The sequence below is a fragment of the Aplidium turbinatum genome, chromosome 3, assembly GCF_918807975.1.
Source record: "Aplidium turbinatum chromosome 3, kaAplTurb1.1, whole genome shotgun sequence".
Classification (NCBI taxonomy): domain Eukaryota; kingdom Metazoa; phylum Chordata; class Ascidiacea; order Aplousobranchia; family Polyclinidae; genus Aplidium; species Aplidium turbinatum.
This window is the reverse complement of record NC_137474.1, coordinates 32,284,082-32,303,921: the sequence shown is the minus strand read 5'-3', so window position 1 is coordinate 32,303,921 and position 19,840 is coordinate 32,284,082. Positions and strand designations below refer to the sequence as shown.

Below are 19,840 nucleotides of genomic sequence, written 5' to 3'. Positions count from 1 at the left end.
ACCAGGAAAGAAGAACCAAGTCAGGTAAAGGTGTTCTGTCATATGCATCACAGGGTTCAGTAAGGGGTGGACCTCATACTGCTAAGAGTAGCGTTGGTGCAAACTATTCTTCAGAACCATGCGATTGGAAGTGCCCTGTGTGTTCTAACGGACACCCATTGTGGCAATGCAGGCAGTTTCGTCGCATGGCTGAAGTGGACCGACAGCGGACAGTTAGAGCTGCCCAGTGTTGTTTTAACTGTTTAGAGTTTGGACATCGTGTACATTGTGCAAGTGGGACAGGAGTTGTAAGCTTTGCAAGGGAAGACATAACACTCTGCTTCACCGCCCTCAAGATGACAGGAGTGGAAGAAAGTATGGAGCCACAGAACCCATGAAACCTGGCCAGGACAGCAAAGAGGCCGGCTCCTCTACGTCTCCCAATTGTACTTCTGTAGTAACCTGCGCTAGTTCGGGGCTGCGTGGTGCAAAGAGTTATATGGTACGTCTGAAGGTGGTACCGGTTACAGTTTGGAGCCCGGATAGAAAGTCACAAGTCGATACTTATGCCTTTCTTGATGAAGGCTCAGACACCACCCTCTGCACAATCGACTTGATGAAGCGGCTTGGGATGACAGGCAAGAGTGTGGATTACTCCATTTCAACTATGAACGGCGTCAGTCAACAACGTGGTTACAGGCTGCAGGGTCTGTATACACGTGGCATTAAAGAATGTAAGGGGATGGAGATTGATGCTGTATTGGCGGTTCCGGCATTACCTGCTCTGGATGGAAGTATTCCGAATGCTGATGATGCTAGCATGTTTCCAGATGTATTGCAAGGCGTTGACATCCCAGAGCTGGCTGAAAAGTCAGTTGACCTTTTAATTGGTGCTGATGTGCAGGAAGCACACTATATGCATGCGTTTCGCAGAGGCCGGAATGGTGAACCAAATGCCATTCGTACTGGCTTGGGTTGGACATTGAGTGGTCCTGCGGGACATAATAGTTCCAAGGCCTTGGTGCATATTAATTTTATTCACTCTGGAAGTGACATACTGCATCGTCACATGCAACAAACCTACGATCATGACTTCAATGATGTTGGTGATCCAGATGAACTTGCCATGTCCATCAATGACAAACAAGCGCTGACTTTAATGAAAGAATCGGTCAAAAAGGTGGAGGGACATTATCAGCTAGGACTACCGTGGAAGGATGAGAAAACTATGCTCCCCTGCAACAGAAAGGTTGCCGAAAAACGCTTGGAGCACCTTCGGCGTAGGTTTGAAAAGGATGACAAGCTCTTCGATATGTATAGTCAGAAGATCAGAGAGTATTTAGACAATGGATATGCACGAAAGGTGCCACATGATCAATTGCCTAAGACCAGCCGAACATGGTACCTCCCTCATCATGCTACCGGTGAAAAATTCCGCATTGTCTTCGATTGTCCGTCTAAGTTCAGGGGCACTTCTTTAAATGACAACCTACTTCAAGGCCCTGACCAAACAAGCAGTCTGGTTGGAGTTTTGCTCCGCTTTAGGGAAAAACCAGTGGTAGCAGTCGCGGACATTAAAGGAATGTTTCATCAGGTTCGCGTAGAACCTGACGACTGTGATAGTCTTCGCTTTCTCTGGTGGCCTAATGGAGATACTTCCTCCCAGCCCGAAGACTATCAGATGTGTGTCCATCTCTTTGGAGCTACGTCTTCGCCGAGCTGATGTGGGTTTGCGTTATGGAAGGTCGCGGAAGACAATGTGCTCAATGTTAAGAGCGACGTACTATATTCTATCAAGAGGAACTTTTATGTAGATGATTTCCTGAAGTCATTCGAAACAGTGCAGGAAGCTTCACAGTTGGTGCAGTCACTGAGCAAGCTGCTAGAGGCAGGTGGCTTCCATCTGACGAAATTTCTCAGTAATCATGAGGGTGTGTTGGACCAAATACCTGATAAAGATAAATCAAAAACCATGCTGAATTTGAACTTGGACTCGCCACCATTGGAAAGAACTCTTGGAGTGGTCTGGAATACTCTCTCTGACAACTTGGAGATTAAAGTTTGCATCAAGCAAAAGCCGTGCACCAGAAGAGGTCTGTTGTCGATGATAAGCCAGGTATATGACCCATTGGGCCTCGTCCAGCCGTTCATGTTGCCTGCTAAGCAACTGCTTCAAGAGCTTTGTGCAGATTCTCTCGGATGGGATGACGGTATACCTGACGACAGGACACAAGCTTGGAATAAATGGTTAGAGTGTTTGCCACGACTTGAGGATGTGAAGGTACCTCGTTGTTTTCGCCCTTGTGGATTTACTCCTACATTAGTGCAGCTCCATTGTTTTTGCGATGCAAGTATGACAGGATATGGGTCAGTTGCTTACCTCCGGTTGTTAAATGCCAAAGGAACAACACATTGTTCCTTTGATATGGGGAAGTCTCGCGTAACACCTCTAAAAAGTATCTCGGTACCCAGGTTAGAGCTTGCTGCTGCTGTAGTCGGCATAAAATTGGTAAATCTCTTAAAGCGCGAGCTTGATATTAACCTTGATAATATAGTCTACTGGACGGATTCCACCTCAGTGTTGCAGTACATCAACAACAAGGAGAAGAGGTTCGCGGTGTATGTTGCAAATCGTGTGGCAACTATTCGCGCAGAGTCTGATCCGTCACAGTGGCGACATGTTGACACCAAATCAAACCCTGCAGATATTGCATCGAGAGGACTAATGCCAGACCAGGCCGAGAGAGCTGCTATGTGGTTTGTTGGTCCAGAATTTCTTACAAAGGGGGAAGACTGCTGGCCACAGCAACCCAAAGTACTTGAAGTACCTGCTGGAGATCCTGAGGTAAAGAAGGCTGCCCTCCTCAATGCAGTGGAACTACAGTCGGTTGATGAGGACCCCATCCACCGTCTGCTTCACCACTACTCATCGTTTGATAGGCTTAAAAGAGCATTAGCCTGGATCTTCAGAGTTCGACGACGGCTTCGGAAGAACATTGCTAGGCAGTCTGCCGGGCTTGACAGGTTACCAGATTCCGGCCATCTCACTGTTGGAGAGTTAAAGGCCAGCACTCTGGGGATCGCCAAACTTGTGCAAAGGGTCAGTTTTGCCAAGGAACTAGGCAGTTTAGCGGATCAGGGAGATTTTGACTCTTCTCTTAACCCCTCTGTAGGCGTCCTGCCCAAGGGCTCCAACTTACGTGGCCTAAGCCCTATTGTGGTTCAAGGTATTCTTCGTGTTGGTGGGCGGTTGCAGCGCTCCACTTTATCTCTGGGGGAGAAACATCCAATGATCCTGCCCAGCCGACACCATGTGACGCGGCTGTGACGTGACATGTTTGTAGTGCCCATTGCGGCGTGCTTCATACGCTTAGTGTGTGTAGGAAGGCTTTTTGGGTGATTAAAGGTCATTCTACTGTGCGTCGTGTGTTGCGTGAGTGTAGAGTGTGTCGTTTGAGAGATGCTACAGGGGGTCAACAAATCATGGCACCACTTCCAAAATGTAGGGTTACCCCTGGTAGACCAGCGTTTGCTTGCACAGGAGTGGACTATGCAGGGCCGTTTATGACCAAGTCTGGTAGAAGCATGTCCAAACGTTACTTGTGTGTGTTTACCTGTATGGCCTCTCGGGCTGTACGTTTTGAAATTGCTTATTCCCTCGATACCTCCTCATTCCTTCAAGCATTTCAAAGATTCGTAAATCGAAGAGGCATGGTTGAAGAGCTCATGAGTGACAATGGCACAAACTTTGTCGGCGCTAGACGAGAGTTTGTTGAAGGTATCAAACGATGGAACCTTGCCCATATTCAGAAAGGGTTATCACAGAAAGGCATCAAGTGGTCTTTCAATGCCCCATTGGCATCACATAGAGGTGGAGCCTGGGAGAGATGCATCCGATCTGCCAGGAAAATTCTGCATGCCTTGGTCAAGGACCGAACTTTGAAGGATGAAGACCTAATAACACCTGTTACCGAAGCAGAACACATTATGAATGACAGGCCGTTCACAACAGTTAGCGACGATCCCGAAGATTTGGTGGCTCTGTCACCTAATAGCTTGCTACAAAGCAAGCTTGATGCAAGCATGCCATGTGATATATTTACATTTGCTGACAGTTACTGTAAATCATGGCGGTTAGTTAACTACCTTGCCGACCAGTTTTGGCAGCGTTGGTCTGCAGAATACATGACATTACTGCAAACCCGTAGCAAGTGGCAGAAGCTAGTTGAAAATCTCGCCGTTGGCGACGTGGTCTTGGTAATAAATGACTGTCAATCCAGAGGGTTGTGGCCCAAAGCGAGAGTGACGGAAGTGTTTCCAGATCAAGACGACGTTGTACGCACGGTTCGTCTAAAGACTGCGATTTCAACCTATGTGCGTGATGTTCGAAAGGTGTGTCTTTTGGAAGCAGACGTTTGAATCGATTTCCCTTGATGATTGGACTTACTGATAGAGACAGTTTTATTATTACGCGCGCGACGCGAACATTTACGTAACTTAGTGTATGGTATTGTTGCTTGCGTTTTGTTTCCAATACGTTTGCCTAGCTTTGGTTTTGTGTTCAAAACGACCTCAGGGGACCCACTTCAGAAATCGTAAATATTTTCCATAGTTATGCGACATTGTACATTTGAAACGTTGTATTGTCTGAGCAAGCTCATGTAATAAGAGCATTCGATTATTTTTCTCTTGGGAAAAACAACTACTTCTACCCCAGTAATGTTTTTGAGGCCGGTATGTTGGTTTCATAATCTCATGCTCAGTTCCGATTTAATCATAATTGTTTATGCCTGCTTTCTGACCCTTTACGAAGCCTTTGTTTACATGGCAAGTTTCGGTCGACTGCGTTGCCCTTCCCAAAATAGGCTTTATGCACATTCCCGGATGTTGTCACCGCGATGATGTTTTGACGGCGAGGCGGAAGATTCGAAAGCAGTTTTATTTAGGGTTTAAATATTTATCATCGTGGAAGTCACACAGTATGTAAGTACACTCTTAAACTAACTTAATGTTTATATTTCTATTTGAATAAGGGATCAGTAACTAATTGATATCGGATTTGTATCATACTGAAAGATCAATGTAGATGTAATTGCCTACTGGATTCGTGAAAACTGAATGGCTGCTGGTGCTACTGCTCAGTAAATCTTTTATCCCTTTTCTCTGCTATACCCCTATGCTGGCCTAGTCCATTACTAGCGCTCAGTTTATAAATTCGTGACTTTGGATGGTGCTTAACTAGCCCTCTTATACCACGCCCTGCAAGCTCCCTGGTCTCACTGGGGCTAAACCATGTTAATTTTCTAGGTTTTGCTGTGTGTTGGGTCCCCTTTATTGTATTCTCTCTGTTTAATGTATGTGCGGTCCGCATAACAACTATTGGTCGCCAAATAGAATCAGTAACTCAACCTGTGGTGGTTACAACCAGTTTACATCAAAATTTTTCAAAGCAACAAAACCATTTGGAAAAGTGTTTTGAAAGTTGCATTCAATGATTTCTTTGACTAGAGATCATGGGGTGGTGTGTTCCGGTTTGCAGCTCAGGTTTGCTATGAAGCTGCAATTAGTTTGGTTGGTTAGTTTGGTTTTGAACTTTTATCCTTGGACTGACAAGGCCTTGAATAGGTTATTCCTGGTAAATTTTCACACTTGTAGAGGCTTTTGACGCAGGGCAGGTTATCGAGATTGACAGAGTAAAGTTTCCGATTATTGAAGTGTTGTTTGCGTGTAATTATTCCATCCATTTGGTGCGGCTGAACTGAGAGCAGTCCTCAGAATACGTTGCTCAAGCGCACACTCGCTAACCAACTAAGCTATCGGGACGGACATCTAGGCCTATCCATTGACTATCTAGCTATCCATTGAACAGTTCTTTATCGCTGTATGAATAGGTTAGTAGAGTGAATGTTGCTTAGAACTGCAAACCACAAAATGCAGAGAAGCATGGATTTGAAACTGTAGCAAGCTCAAGTAGGCTAGGCTGCTTGGATGAGACAGCTTTCTTCAGAACTTTCTATCTGGCCAAGTGTTCCAGACAATTGTTCACCAAATCAAACGTCATGTAAAACCGTTCAGGTCTACTGAATCTTAGCGTATTACGTAATGGAATATTTCAAAAAAATGAGCAGATTGCACAATCGTTTGCAAGACCTGTAAAACATTGCAGTTGCAGCATAACATTACATCATCGTTAAATCTTTAATTACGAGAACAGGTGTAAGCCAAACTTGAACAGGTGCTTGAATTGCTTATGGGTTATTACGTCACAGTAGCTGCCTACGTGCGTTTGAAATATTGCAAGCTATTCTCGTCATTTTTAAAATGGTTGCTTGAAAGTTGGTCGCATGTTTAACTGTTTTGCTTAGTGCTTACCAGCTGGGCGAAATTTCCGTCTTTTATCTCAGTAATTTGTATTGTAGTGACAAGTTTTTAGTGGCGTACGGTGTTGCGTCGCAATTTCGACAGCCTTGGGGCTATTTTTACAAAAATACAGTTCTTGAATAGACGTTTCAAAAGAGTGTTTCTTTTCGGTCATTGCATACAGACGAACGGACCCGGGAAATCTTATGTTACAATTTTCCCACGAAGAGATTATGGTTTACCCCTGTGACCAGTGACCACCAAGTTACAATATTAAAAATGACACAAGCTTAGCCTACAGTCGATCAATTACTCCAAAAATGATATGACATCTGGACAACACTATGAACTCCAACCAAATTTAAGCAATGACATCCATAAGCAGACAACAGGCAAAACGGGTTTTCTTCCCTTAAATTGAATCTTGCTTGAACATTTTTAACCTTTTCAGACATGTTGGATCAATATGACTGGCCAACGCAGTTTTTGAAGTCAAGGTTTGGTTGGTCAAGCAAAAATAGTAGGCTACACGCTTAGCCAAACGCAGCAGCACAAGGTTTCAAGTTAAAACAATAGAAACCCTTTAATGATGCAGAAATCAGTAGGCTTAACAGCATCAAATTTTACGTCTTGAAGCAGTTTAACATAGCTCACCTTAATACAAGAATGATCTGTTCTTGATGAGAAACATCTGAAGTAGCATCTACCATAATCGAAAAATACTTGGAACAGCCTATTTCATTCAAAAAGTTGTTTATTTTTTAATTTGGTACACTATTATTTTATAGTGGCAAAAATGGGCCCCCCTCAAACGTGAAAAAACAAAAAACTACTAGTTTTTCCTTTACAATGTTATGCTAGGGGGGAAGTTGCCCGACTTCCCCCCCTTTCGGATCCCCTGCATGATACAAATTTGTTGCTTGTATTTTTGCTCGAAATTATTTTTTCAGGGTCCATTTTTTCGTATAGTTTCCGACCTGTCCTGATTTCTCTCGGAGGCAGGCCCGGATTTAGGGGGGGGGGCAGAGGGTGAAGGTGCTCCGAGCCCCCCGACTTTTGAAGAGCCCCTATGTGGAAAAAATGTGATTTTGTGTTATTTTTTTTCTTGCAGCCTTTAAAGTTTCTGCAAAATGCTGTGCAGTGCTGGATTAATGCTACTGTAGACGTAGAGGTGGTTTTTGCACGGGGGCCCCCATCATCTAAATCCGGCCCTGCTCGGAGGCCCTGGCTACATCAAATGTTTTATCATCTGTTGAAAATGCATAACCTATCAGAAACATTGAAAAACTATTGTTATGATAAATCAATAAGTTATTGCATGGCAAATATTTTTCATTATCACAGAAAAATATTTAATAAGTTATAGGTATGGTTCTGGCCTTCAATAAAATATAAACTAACTTACAGTTGCAACAGGGCCATGGTTTGTCCCATTGACCGTTCTCAAGGCAAGTGTTTTGTTCAAATCCTGCCGGAAAAATATCAAAATCCCCCTCGCATTGCCAAGTACAAACGGAGCCTAATTTCCGTCTATCCGTACACTTGAAACTGCCTTGAGCAATTGGTCCTTGTCTTGGACAGATCAAAGCTGTAAAAAAATATGCAATCAAACACCATTTAAAACAGCGACAGCTAAGCCTTATGGATAAGCTTGATCGAAACGAAATGTTACATTATGAAAGACTGATGAAAATGAAACGAAAGAAATTGTTTCGGTCTGAAATTGTTAAACGACAGTGGCCTAATTGTTTAATTGGAGATAGATCAATTACATTTGTAATTACATTTGCTTGATTACAGATTTTCAAGTAATTTTAATTGAAAGTTTTTGCTGTTATATACAGCAGGCCTAGTTGTATTATATTTGTAATTTAGAAAAATTCAGGCCAAATTACATACATCGCACCAAATGCAGAATAAAGCTGATTCAGGTTCAGGCTCGTTAGCTACCTTTATCACCAAGAGAAAATAGCACCATCACGCAAGACATTACCGCCTGTTCTCAATGAACGTCTAACCTACGGAGTTCCTAGATTTGAACAAGCGCTTTCACCATTTAGTTCAGTGGTGCCCAAAGTTTTGTATCCATAACCATGTAGCCATGTTTTGATATCCCTGAGCCATGGGCTGCATTTAGCTATTTACGAGTCTTGGCTGGCCGCGGTAAATTGTTCACTCATTCTTGTCCTTGAAATTCGGCCAAAGCTTTAAGATGGTATTTAGTAGGCTAACTAATACGTTATTAGTTATATCTAGAGTTTAGAGACAACAAAACTCTAAGTTTGTTTGTTCGTAATTTTACATCATTCAAACAATTAGAAATAATGTAGAAATCACATCTTAAAAGCCATGTTTTTGGTAATGCAGCTTCAAGATAGGCTATAGTCTTCCATGACCATAAACGACACTTTCTGCTTCTACATCAAACACAAAGCTTTTTCTGAGTGCTCAAAAAAAAAGGATTCGTCCACTGTTTTTGAAACAGGCAGGCACTCATCGTCAACCTGCCTTTTCTTACTTCTGTGGTGTGGTTTGAAAATGCGGAACGTTTGAAAATGCGAAATCTAATAAAAGCCGCAGCCTGCTGCACTAATATTAATCTGACTTTGAAGCAAAAATGGTGTAGAAAACCCAACTTGTAATTTTAATGATACAAATGGCGTAGCCTACCAGTTCACCGGTATGTGCAAGTGCAATGCCAATTGTTTAACAAATGATGTGTGATTTTACGTACCGGTAACAGAATTACAAACCAAAGTCAAGTACGTAGGCTTGTCTGCGTTATTTTTGCTTGTTGGTCTTTCAGGCTAACAAAATACCTTGACACTGTGTAGTGTAACCTATTGGGCTATTAGTTTTGGATGCCGCAATTAATGCTGCTTCAAATACAAAAATTTAAAAAAGTTCGGAAAATTTGTCTGCTACTAAGTTTTCTTAATCGCGATATAGTTTAAGGAAGTTATGAACCCAGACGGGAGACGTAGATATTGTTCTTGCGGACCGCGCACTTGGGCAACCCTGATTTAGTTGTTATTGTAAATTTGTAAACCTACATAACTGTAATAAGTGACCACTTAAATTACCGCATCAAGTTTGACTTGATTGCAAATTAGCTTTTAGACATTTAGCCTACTAGGCTACCCGTAGACGTTTGTGACATTTGTTACTAAAAAACGACATTATCCTATGGTACATCTTTAGCTTCAAAATATGGACAAGACTCAACTTCAACAATAATTAAACTTACAGCAACATTTTCGTTGTGTTTAGTTAAAAGTATCCAGCCTAAATTTACCGTACATGATGTTGAAATAGTGTAATCTAATTAAATATATTAATCTGTTGGTTAATATAGGCTAACCGGAGGTATTAGTTACCTCTGCACCTTGGAACCGGATTCGACCATATGCCGGTTCTTGGAAATCTGTCTCCAGCATCTCGACAGACCGTAAATTCAATTCCCACAAGTGCAAAATTTAGTCTGCACTGAAACCTAAAAACAATGCAAGGTAAGCAGTGAATTAATCCTTCCACAGCTACACACTACAACAACGACAATCGGCAACAAGCAAATTACTACTTGCAACGTAACAACTCGTTTTAAAGACTAAACAAATTTTCGATTCTGCGCTTTGTAAAATTCCACCCTGAGGATTAGATTTATATTGCTTTTGTAATCTTTTGCGTTTAAACTTTGGATGTGAACTAAACCTATTTTAAATTTTAATACTGCACAGTGGTAAATGCAAGTCACTGACCTGCAGCGACTTCGGAGGTTGTTATCATCTGAGCAAGTCACAGTACCGTTTCCTAAACTTAACCGTTCAGGAAAACACTTTTTAAGGATGCATTCAGGTTCGGGATAATCCCATGTGAGGTCTTCAACTACAAAAGAAAAACACCAATCATAATTGGCTGTAGCCTACCAATATAATAAGTTAATTGGTTTAAGGTAGGCTATATCTCCCATAAATTAGGAAACAAATACATAAAAAAAGAAATCAAAAACACGGTTGTAAAGAATATACTTTCATGACAAAAACAAAAACAGGAAACGCCAGTAGATTATGATCCTATCGCACGTAAAAGTTTGAGCTAGAGAAAAAAGTAGGCTACCTAGCTACATTTTTGATAGAAATGCAGCATTTTTAGTAGTAGGCCTATTGCGAAGTTTGCTAAATATTTTAACTCATTTTTCAAACAGTAGCCTAAATAGTTTTGTTTCTGCTGGATGTTTAGAAAAAAGAAAAGCATAATGAAGCAATTATTAAAATTGTGCCCGAAGAAAAGATAATAAAGCTAATTAATTTTTTTTCTGCTCAACACTAAAAAATCTTTTCTTTTTTTTGCGCCCATCAATTTTCCTCAATTTGATTAAAAAAACCGAAACGGTTTTGCTAAGTTCAATTTCTGACACAATTTTAGAAATTGGAAAAATTTCAGATTTCTAAATTTTTGCCTCCAACAACTTTGATATTTCCCAGTTAGCAACATGCATCAAACTTTTTGACAAGCATCATTTTAAAATATGCCAGGCGTTTCGCATTAAACGTCAAATCATTTTAAAACGAGGCAAGAAGGCGTTAAAATGTTTGAATGATAAATTGTTGTTTTTCTTACGACATGTCAGCCTTGGCTGGCCCGCAATATAGTAATCTTGGTGGCAAGTGAAGTCACAAGTTGTTCCAGGCTCCTTGTTGCCTTGACACTGCATGTTTCCGTAGTCCGGTGCGCTAGGTAAACCTGGGCATGCCTGGGCCACTAAAACAAAATTACTAAACTTGATTAGACTTTCAAATAAACCCATGGCCACCTGGAGCGGCCTGATTTGTCACATTTTGCAGATTTTGATTACAGCTACTGCTAGTGCTTGACTGACATTTTTTGAGATGTTTTTACTTTTTGCGGTTTTCTAATGACATAAAACTTTTTTGCTGCCTTGGGGAAGAAGTAGCAAATGAGAAAAAGTAAGTTGAAAAACGCAAAATCAAACTGTTATTGAAAATTAACAGTCTGACTAAAATCTTCGAAATCAAATTTTCTTAGTTTTTCAACATGTGAGGATGTTAAAACCTATTGTGTCATCTGGGGAAAAGAATAAAGAAAGCGTAAAAATCTAATTTTTAGAAACATTTATTTAAACGTTTGCCCAAAGTTAGAAAAACCTGGAAATTTCTGCAAAATGTGACAAATCAGGCCATATCTTTAGGTGGCCATGATAAACCTCATTTTTGTTGTTATTTCCACTGCTAAAGTTATTGTTTTTATGGAATTGTGCAAACAGTTGGGAAACACAGCAGAAAAAAGTGAGCTTTGTTCTTCAGAACGTTCATCAACGTTGTAGGCTAGTTTATTGAAGTAAAATATGCTTGTTTTGATACAATGGATCTGTTTCTTTTATAGCTTGCCTACTATTTAATGCAAACCCCTCAAGCTATAGTTTCAATTAATCAAAAGCACAAGCAAGCGATCGATTTTAATCGTTTGGTAAGAGAGAGCTTCTACAACATTTCAGCCCATATTAAAACCTGCCAGGTTTTTCTTGTGGGTTTAAACTGTCGAGTTTGAATCGCCCAAATTAAAAGTAAACTAAAAGAAATGTTCACATTTCAACTAGCCCAGGGGTCACCAACTGGCGGCCCGCGGACCGCATGCGGCCCGCTGGAGCCACGCTGTTAGGCTATGTGCGGCCCGCGGAAGGTGTCAGCACTAGCGTACGCAGGGGAGGGCATTGGGCCATGCCCATCCCCTCTTAAAAATGTTTTAGTAGTTAACGACGTAGATTAAGGCATTTAATATGTTTAGGATTGCACTGTCAAAGCAATTAACAATGTTGTTTTATAGACTAAGCCAATACGAAATACATGGCCCGATCCACCTACCCCACCCCAGGTAAGCCATCAATGTAGCATTGTGTTCTGTAAGCCTATTATAGTGAAAAAGAAATGGATAAAGTCTAAACTAAAATCATACTGGGATATCATAAAGACGTCTGGGATATCAATGGCTAGTGGCGTAGCCAGGGGGGAGTTTGGGGGTTACAACCCCCACCCCCTTTGGCACGCGTGTGACGTCACGATATTGAGAATGATGCTTTCAGTCTCTTTATGCTTGGGAATGATGCTTTCAGTCTAAAAAAAACTTGCCTAATTTTAAACAAAACTGCATTAAAAGAGCAAGTTTTGCCAATACCAAACATTCAAACATCTCAGCCAGGAATTAGCAACAAGAAAACATAGAGACTTAGCTTTATTTCCGAAAAATGGCGAAGAAAACATGATCTTATCCTTTTGCTATGCCACCTGACAGCACCATCCCAGTAAACATTGATTGTTGGGGCAACATTGGCAAGAAGGTGGCCGCAACATTGGCAAGATGCAGACGCCAACGTTGGCAAGATGTTTTATGCACCATTTGGATGCATCTGGCCAGCGTTGGCGTCTGCATCTTGCCGCCGTTGGCTTCTGCATCTTGCCAACATTGGATTATGCATCTTGCCAACGCTGGCTTCTGCATCTTGCCAACGTTGGCTTCTGCATCTTGCCAACATTGGCAAAATGTTTTATGCACCATTTGGATGCATCTGGCCAGCATTGGCGTCTGCATCTTGCCAACGCTGGCTTCTGCATCTTGCCAACGTTGGCTTCTGCATCTTGCCAACATTGGCTTCTGCATCTTGCCAACATTGGCAAAATGTTTTATGCACCATTTGGACGCATCTGACCAGCGTTGGCGTCTGCATCTTGCCACCGTTGGCGTCTGCATTTAGCCAACGTTGACTTCTGCATCTAGCCAACGTTGGCTTCTGTATCTTGCCAACGTTGGCAAAATGTTTTATGCACCATTTTGCTTCATCTTGCCAACGTTGGCATCTGTGTCTGGCCAACGTTGGCAAGATGGCTTGTACACCATTTTGCTTCATCTGGCGCCTAAATTCTGGTTGACTTTTATGCATCATGATGCTGCTTCTGACCTATTGACTATTGTGATGCCCGCGCTTTGACCAAGGTTGGACATGCGAAGCAAGCTGGTGCATAAAACATCTGAACAGCATTGGCATCTACATTTGCCAAACGTCTCTGTACCTAAACCTCGCTCATCACCAAAAGTTTATTGTTGAACCTAGCTAATCCTTGGGCGAAAGAACAGCAGCAACACGGATTTATAAGCAACACTACTCCCTTTGTGACAAAGCAAAGTAACAGCCGAGCTTCGTATATTTTCACATTTATTAGAAACAAGCCACATCAAATCGTATTGATAGATGGAGATTCATTGCACATCAGCAGCTTTTTCTTGTGTATCTTTATCATTCTGAATTCCTGCAAATGAAACAAAAATATTTAATTCAAGAGGGCTGTTTGGCAACAGTGTAGGATTTTGATCAGTTGTCGTCCAGGATAATACGAAGTTAATTGACAATCTGCAATATCAATGTAATATCCCTCTCTCCAACGTGCGTGACAAAAAAATTATCATTCGATTCTGCGCCACGCAGAGCAATAATCAAGTTCCAATACATTCTAATTGCGTGTACAGTAGTTATTCAACAACTAAAGCAACACATTCGCTGTTGTCTTTCAAACATATAACAAGCTCACCAAAAGTTAGTTTTTGCCCTTTTCGGCCACCAATTGCCTGTCCTTCCAATTTCGAAATCACTCTGAAACTCTTCATCAATTTGCTGCACGGCAGCAGCTTTGTCGTGCGCCATCACCATGTCTAATCATGAAAGTAAAAAAAGAAGTGTTAAATCAGTATATAAATGCCGACATAGCCTACTAACCACCATGTTCGTTGTTCACATCAATGCGAGTACACCACTAAAACATTTTCATACATTACTCAATACTCTTCACAATTACATCATACATTAATCAAAAGAGCAAAATGGCATAGTTATGACATAATCATTTAGTCGTAGTAGAAACATTTATCCGTACTCACCAAGAACAACTTTTTTCAGATTCTTTTTTAAACAATCAAACGAGTGCTTAGACTTCACGATGTTTTTTTCTTTTCTTTCTTTGTTCTCGACATGACTTGAACTGTGTTGTGTTAGATAATAATAGTTGACATAAGTTCACTGATGCAATCGCTTGCATTTTTGCCAACAACTTGACTTAAATTTGCGACCTGCAAAATGTAAATCGAATGTAATGACAGGGGTTTCATCCATCATATTAAAAAGCTTCAGCACTTGTTACAGACATTTTCGACTGTTACAAATGACAACTAACGTTTAAAGTTTATTTTGGGATTCCAGTCGTCTGTTGTGTTGCGTATGTAGGTCGCAGTGTAGGCTACTGTAGTCTATATGTTGTCGCAATGGGCGCAAAATAAAACATATTATTATTATTCAGCTGACTGCAATGAAAGCTACATTTGCAAATACTCTACAACCATCACAAACCTATCCACACGACATAAAAATACGAACACATTCAAGCAGTCAGGCAAACACCGCCGGAGCAGCAAAATCAAAGATTGAGTAAAACCCTACACATGTTGTGGGACATCACAAGCTCTGCTACTTTGCTGATATGTTCTTAGCACTCATCTAAGAGCACTGGCACTAAATTTGTCACGAGAATATTTCATATGAAAGTTTTCCATTGGTCATTGAGTTTTATAACTTTCTTTAAATTGAGTAAACGTAGCCTAGTGACAAAAACGACTTTACACAATTATTTCAGGTTCAATGAATAAAAGACATTCACTTACCAGGTTTTCATAAACATTGTAGTAAGTCAATCCTATAGTTTCATTTTGATTATTTCTAAAACTCCTTTCGGTCGTAATATCTCAATTGAATTCGATTTTTTTATATTTTCGATGCAAGAAGCGAAAATTCCTCTTAGCGCTGTTCACATCAGCATTGTGCTTTCGGCTCTCCACGTAAATTGTGTATTGCGCACAACCGCCACGCTTGAACAGTCGAAGTGAATCGAGTGACGTCATAATCCCTTTAGCAAAGGATTAAGTCATGGCCTTTGTCTTCCTTCATAAAAAAAAACAAGTTCTTCTTCTAAATTGCGTCTCCTCACGTTGATATACCACATCGCCGCATTCTAAATTTCTAAAGCTTTGTTGCCTATTTCACTTCAACGCGTCATATTGCCCAGTCAAAGTTTAAGTAGTGACGTCATAATGGAGTTTTCACAACAATTATTGTGCCTGCAGTATTGTTCTATGCAACGCGGGAGAAGAAAAAACGATTTGCCGGATCGTTGAAAGTAAAAGTAGCGATCGTTTTGTGAAATCTCGCTTCAAGAAATTGAGGAGAGATTTCGACGCAACATGACTGCTCCTGACAAAATATTAAAACACATTATAGTATTGTTAAACGTGAAAGTTAATAAAGCTGTTGTTGACTCCAGGAAAAAAAATGAAGACCTGGCAACTTGAATTTGCAACCACGTTTTTATTTTTATTATTTGTTAGCTGTTGCTAACAATATATTGGTGGCGCCAAAGCGTAAACTTCCTGGAAGTGCCCTCTGAATCACAAGACATCTCTTGCACTAAATTATCTGAAGCAATTGAATATGAACAAACGATTTATATCATAATGTTGTTGGTGCCAGAATATGCTGGAGAAACTATGTTTTTCTACTAAACCACATGAAAGAGTCATTTAGGCTATTGGTATTTTTAAATTATAAAACAAGTGCTGAAATGAAGTGCTAACACATCAAGCGTATAATAACCAACCTTACAATTGTTTATTTTGTGGAAACGTGTAGGCTAATGGAAACTTTAAACTGTTTCGGCATCAAGCACGTTATCACGCTCGCGTTTTGTTGCTCCTACCATTTTCAAGATCTCTGCTTCGTTTGACATAAACCAACTAAAACGCTGGTCCTAAATATTCATAGTACCGGTAAGTTATATTTGTACGGTATCATAAAAAGAATAACAGCATTGATAGCCTATTATTACAATCAGAGCAAAATGATGGTATACATTTGCTTAATTTGAAAGAAAACACCAAAATTGTTATGAATTGGCACAACGTTGGCAATGCTTCTGACCGAGGTTGGCCAATCACACAACAGTGTTTTGCAGCAATACCACATGAAAAAGGTTTGTGTTAGTATTTTTCAAGTTTGAAACAAATAAACCTGAAATAAAATCTTTGAGACCATTTTGAACGCTTAATAAGAAGTATTGAAATTGTTGGCATATTGTTGGCAATGTTGGACGAAATTGCCGACCTTGTGCCCTCACATCCAGCATATAGCCAACGTTGCAATTGTTTATTTTGTGGAAACGTGTAGGCTAATGGAAACTGTAAAACTGTTTCGGTCAAGCACGTTATTTCGTTCGCGTTTTGTTGCTCCTACCTTTTTCTTGACCTCTGCTCAGTTTGGCATAAACAAACTGAAATGAAACTATACTTTGTTGGCAAAGCATTGGCTACTCTTCTGACCAACGCTGGTCTTAAATATTCATAATATACTTGTACGGTATCAGAAAATAATAACAGCATTGATCGCCTATTATTAAAATTTAAAATTGTAGCAAAATGATGGCATACATTTGCTTAATTTGAAAGAAAACGCCAAAATTGTTATGAATTGGCACAACGTTGGCAATGCTTCTGACCGATGTTAACCAATCACACAACTGTGTTTTGAAGCAATACCACATGAAAAGAGGTTTGTGTTAGTATTTTTCAAGTTTAAAACAAATAAACCTGAACTAAAATCTTTGAGACCTTTTTCAACGCTCAATAAGAAGTATTGAAATTGTTGGCGTATTGTTGGCAATGTTGGCAAAATGTTGGACGAAATTGCCGACCTTGTGCCAACATACCCAGCATATAGCCAATGCTGGCCCAGCAATCAATGTTTGCTGGGATATTACAGAAATATTCATACCCACATTTTTGTTGAAAATGCTCTCAGAATACGTACGCCACTGGGTGTCAGTGTACAAGTATAACCAAAAATACTTTTCTTGAGGAGTTAAAAGAGCATGAAGGGAAAAAATACTTTCTGGGCAGCATGTTTTCGCTTTACATGCGATTCTACCGACCAACCAATCAGATTGTAGTTCTAGGTGGGGGTGACTTAAAGTTATTCCAATGCGATGTCCAGCCACACTGTCCCAGTGGTTGATTAAAACGTCTGTTTTCGAATTTCGAAATTGTCTGTGAGCATAGGGCTGCTTAATGTTTGCAAATGTCATGTAAACACTAGTGTGCGTTTCACCGTTATGGTGTTTCACGAGCAATGCTCCCTTTATGCAAGTTTTTTGTTGGCAAAATAAGTCGGTGTGCCAACTCAATTTATAATAAATTGGCAAAATATTAAACACTTTTTCTAGTTGTAATACGAAAATATTTAGCTTAGTAGCCTACGGCAAAATGTTGTTAATCAACAATTATTGCCATGCTGCTAAGCATCGCAAGTGACAGTTGTCTAATAATCAAAGAAATACGATTTTAGAGACTCTCACAAAAAGGATGAAAAATCAATTCATTGCTTAGAACACTTGTTCATGAGTTACGATAGAAACGTTTCTTCGGTGATTTCCACAAGCGTTTGTTTTATGGTGCCTGGTTTCTTTCTCCCTGTTATTGGAGCTTACTTTTCACTGATATGTTTGCAGGTCTCTAGCCTATTGTTGCCTGCATTGCGATTTGTCAAACATTTCCTTATTTACTGAAACTGTTAATTGCAAGATATCTTTTGTGAAGCGAAGTGACAACACCGCTCTTGCTTGCCGATAAATATTCTGATGAAACCGCTCGCCTCGCTACCATTGCGCAAAACAAGTGGCCTCGTTTATTAGGCATTGTTAAAGAAGTCAAAGGTGTTGTTAAAGGAGTTTGGCCTGGCAGTAGCGTTGTTCGACTAATTTTGTTGCTGCGGTATTCTAAGATAAATATTAACAACATGTAACGCTGGATAATATAAGAGTAGCCTACATAAGATAACATAAGAGTCAACCTACCTAAAATTTTATTAGTGCGGCCCGCCACAGCTCTCCTTAGTGCTGAAGTGGCCAGCATGTAAAATTGGTTGGTGACCCCTGAAGTATAGCCGGTTTAAATTAACACAAAACCACAATGCGGTATTTGTTAGGTAGTCTACTGCATTGCTTTTTCTTCCGTTAAGGCTCAAAAGTGACAGTCATCTTTTTTATAGCATTTTTGTCACGGTTACTGAGACTTTGCCAAAACTAATGAAATGGGTGCAGCTTAAATTTTGTGTTCATTAACCCATTTAAGCTAAATGAAGTAAAAACCTTGTGCAGAAAGTCTATACGTAAAATAAAATGTTTATTTTTGGTATTCTGCGTGCAAATTTTTTAATTCTGCAAAGCATTGCACTTATGTTTGTAGTCAGGGACGTGCAGGCAAGTGAGGCAGTGCCTCACCTACATACATCTGGCAAAGCAAAAGTTATATCAAAGTGATTGTTATCACAGAATAAATATTATTTGCTAAAAAGTAGTAAAAATTGCACGTTATTAGGAGCTTTAATTTGTGTGAATTTCTGTAGGCTAGTCATGCCCCCTTTCCCTAAATTTAACGTTTCTATAGCCTACCTGAACTGCGCTTTAACTTTTTCTATTTTTGTGGCAATATTCCTATCAAGGGTTGACGTGGTCAAAGTCGTTGAAATACGCGAATAGAGACAGCGCCAATAGTGCAATCGTGTGAGATTTTTTGTGGGAAATTATTTTTTATCAAGCTGATACTTTGTTCAAACCTTCCCTATACTATGCAGATTGCTCAGAAAAAAATCCCCATTAATCGGATGATGGGAAACCCCTTTTTAAACCCTTTTTCCAAATGACGTCCCTATCCCTTTGGGTCCAACATATAAAAGTTTCAAGTTTTTCAAAATAGGGCATAATTATGATACATCATTTTTTAGATTTTTTCAAGAGCAACAACTTTTTCTATTAACCAGAACCCTGAAAATCTACAGAAAAAGAGTTATTACCGATTAAACAAAAGAATCAATCTGTGAATTTCAGGAAAATTTGAAATTATTCGTCACTGTTGGACTTATTCTTCTATATTCTTTAACAAGAATTAAACAAAGTAAGCGAGACATAAATTAAAGCTATCATCATCATCAAAAACGTCAAAGATGTTGCTTTCCTCCTCGTCTTGTCCCGTTTCATCTTCATTGTACGAGCATTCCTCTTCTTCGCTACCAACATCGACCTTCTGCAGAAGTAAAAAAAATTCTTCATTCCTAAGTTTTTCGTCTAGTCTCTGGAGTATGTCGTTCATACTAATTATTACTTAGATGTGAAACTATCTTTGTATTTCAAGCATACTTACTATACTATTACATTCAATACCATGACTCCAGATATTGCTGTTAATTGCAGAATTATCTTTTCATCAATGGTTGTACGATCAATTCCTAACCGAGCAGCACACAGTAAAGAGGACAGCAAAAAGCTTCACCGGAATTTGGACGGATCTTGCGATCGAGCAAACTCTTTTGCGCTCAAGTAAGTCACGTGGAGGATTG

The 19,840-nt window shown here is 40.1% G+C and overlaps 3 protein-coding genes across 3 annotated transcripts; all 3 read left to right on the top strand.

Moving 5' to 3' along the window:
- Positions 1-373: 373 nt before the first annotated feature.
- LOC145766717 (uncharacterized) lies at positions 374-1,702 on the top strand. The gene has a single exon (XM_082578424.1). It carries the CDS (start codon positions 374-376, stop codon positions 1,700-1,702), a length of 1,329 nt encoding a protein of 442 aa, XP_082434550.1.
- A 249-nt stretch (positions 1,703-1,951) lies between these two features.
- LOC145766716 (uncharacterized) lies at positions 1,952-3,307 on the top strand. The gene has a single exon (XM_082578423.1). It carries the CDS (start codon positions 1,952-1,954, stop codon positions 3,305-3,307), a length of 1,356 nt encoding a protein of 451 aa, XP_082434549.1.
- A 383-nt stretch (positions 3,308-3,690) lies between these two features.
- Positions 3,691-4,398, top strand: LOC145766715 (uncharacterized). Its single transcript, XM_082578422.1, has one exon. The coding sequence runs from the start codon at positions 3,691-3,693 to the stop codon at positions 4,396-4,398; it is 708 nt and encodes a 235-aa protein (XP_082434548.1).
- Positions 4,399-19,840: the final 15,442 nt, after the last annotated feature.